Source organism: Aplysia californica, unplaced genomic scaffold (genome assembly GCF_000002075.1).
Source record: "Aplysia californica isolate F4 #8 unplaced genomic scaffold, AplCal3.0 scaffold01220, whole genome shotgun sequence".
NCBI lineage: Eukaryota > Metazoa > Mollusca > Gastropoda > Aplysiida > Aplysiidae > Aplysia > Aplysia californica.
Genome location: NW_004798490.1, coordinates 33,101 through 34,294, shown reverse-complemented (window position 1 = coordinate 34,294; position 1,194 = coordinate 33,101). Strand labels below are relative to the sequence as shown.

Here is a 1,194-nt window from a genome sequence, read left to right as displayed (position 1 = left end):
CTCAAACTAAACTTTAAAAAAAAGCATGAAATATGAAATACCTTGTTTTTCGTGGTTAGATCTAATAAAAAACAGCCGAACCCTCGTGTGTAGCGTTTGTTTGGAACTGACCCCCCCCCTAAAAAACACAAAAAAATAACAAACAACCCCCCCCCAGAACAATGAACAAACAAACAACACCTTTTTTTCTTTAAGCTGTAACCTTTTTATGATACGCGTGAAAACAAAATATGTAAAAAAAAAATAGTCATTTACTTGACCTTTGAAACGATTGAATCATTATGCGTTTTACCACCGTGAGACGAGTCTCCAGGAAAATGTAAATGATTTACGATGTACAATCGATTTGGAGATTTTTCTGTGATGTGTTTAACCTTGCACTTCCACCTCCTCTGCGCCCAACGGGGTTCCCTCGTCGTTCACAAACACTTCCGTGGCTTCTCTCTTTCTCCTCCTTCCTTTCCCCTTCTTGTTCTTACGCTTTCGGTCCCTATTCTTCTTCCTATCCGCTTTCTTCCCCTTCTTTTTATCCCCGGATTTCTTCCCTTTTCTCCCTTCGCCTTTCCCCTTTCTCCTCCTCCCTCCTCGTTTCGCGGCTTTCCCTCTCCTCTTTTCCTTTCCACCCCTGCCCCGTTTCGGCGAAACAACCTCCTTCTCCTTAGCTCCGCCCCTCACCGATACGCTTCCTTCTGCTCCTCCTCCGCGGCCAATCGTAACCGCAGCTGGCGGCGGCCCCGCCCCTTCTTCGCGCGGCGCCGCGTCGGCCTGCAGCTCGCCCAATCCCCGCGCGGCGACCTCGTAGTCCCCGCCCATTCCGCCGCCGTCCGGCTCGTTCTCCTCCGCCCACTCGTTCGCGTCCAGGCTCCGCAGCGGCCGCCCGCGCAACCGGCCCGGCGTCTCGCACACGGGCTCCTCGTAGTTGAAGAAGTTGACGCGCTCCTCCGTGCGCATCCAGTCGCCCAGCCAGCGCAGACGCCGCGAGCAGCGCAGCGGGTTCCCGTCCAGCGTCATCGACTGCAGCGCGGGGAACACGGTGCGCACTCGCGGGCTCACCCACTCCAGGGTGTTGTAGCTCAGGTCCAGGTGGGTCACGTGGGACAGGACCTCCAGGGTCACCTGCAAAGAGGAGAGAGAGAGGGAGAGATAGATAGATAGATAGATAGATAGATAGATAGATAGATAGATAGATAGAGA

At 53.2% G+C, this 1,194-nt stretch overlaps 1 protein-coding gene across 1 annotated transcript in view; it reads right to left on the bottom strand.

Moving 5' to 3' along the window:
• Positions 1–237: 237 nt before the first annotated feature.
• Positions 238–1,194, bottom strand: part of LOC101853514 (slit homolog 3 protein) — a gene marked incomplete at its 5' end in the record, with an annotated part of 9,543 nt that continues 8,586 nt past the window's right edge. Inside the window, 1 exon segment of the mRNA XM_013090318.1 lies at positions 238–1,119. Within this exon segment, the coding sequence (XP_012945772.1) occupies positions 370–1,119 (750 nt within the window).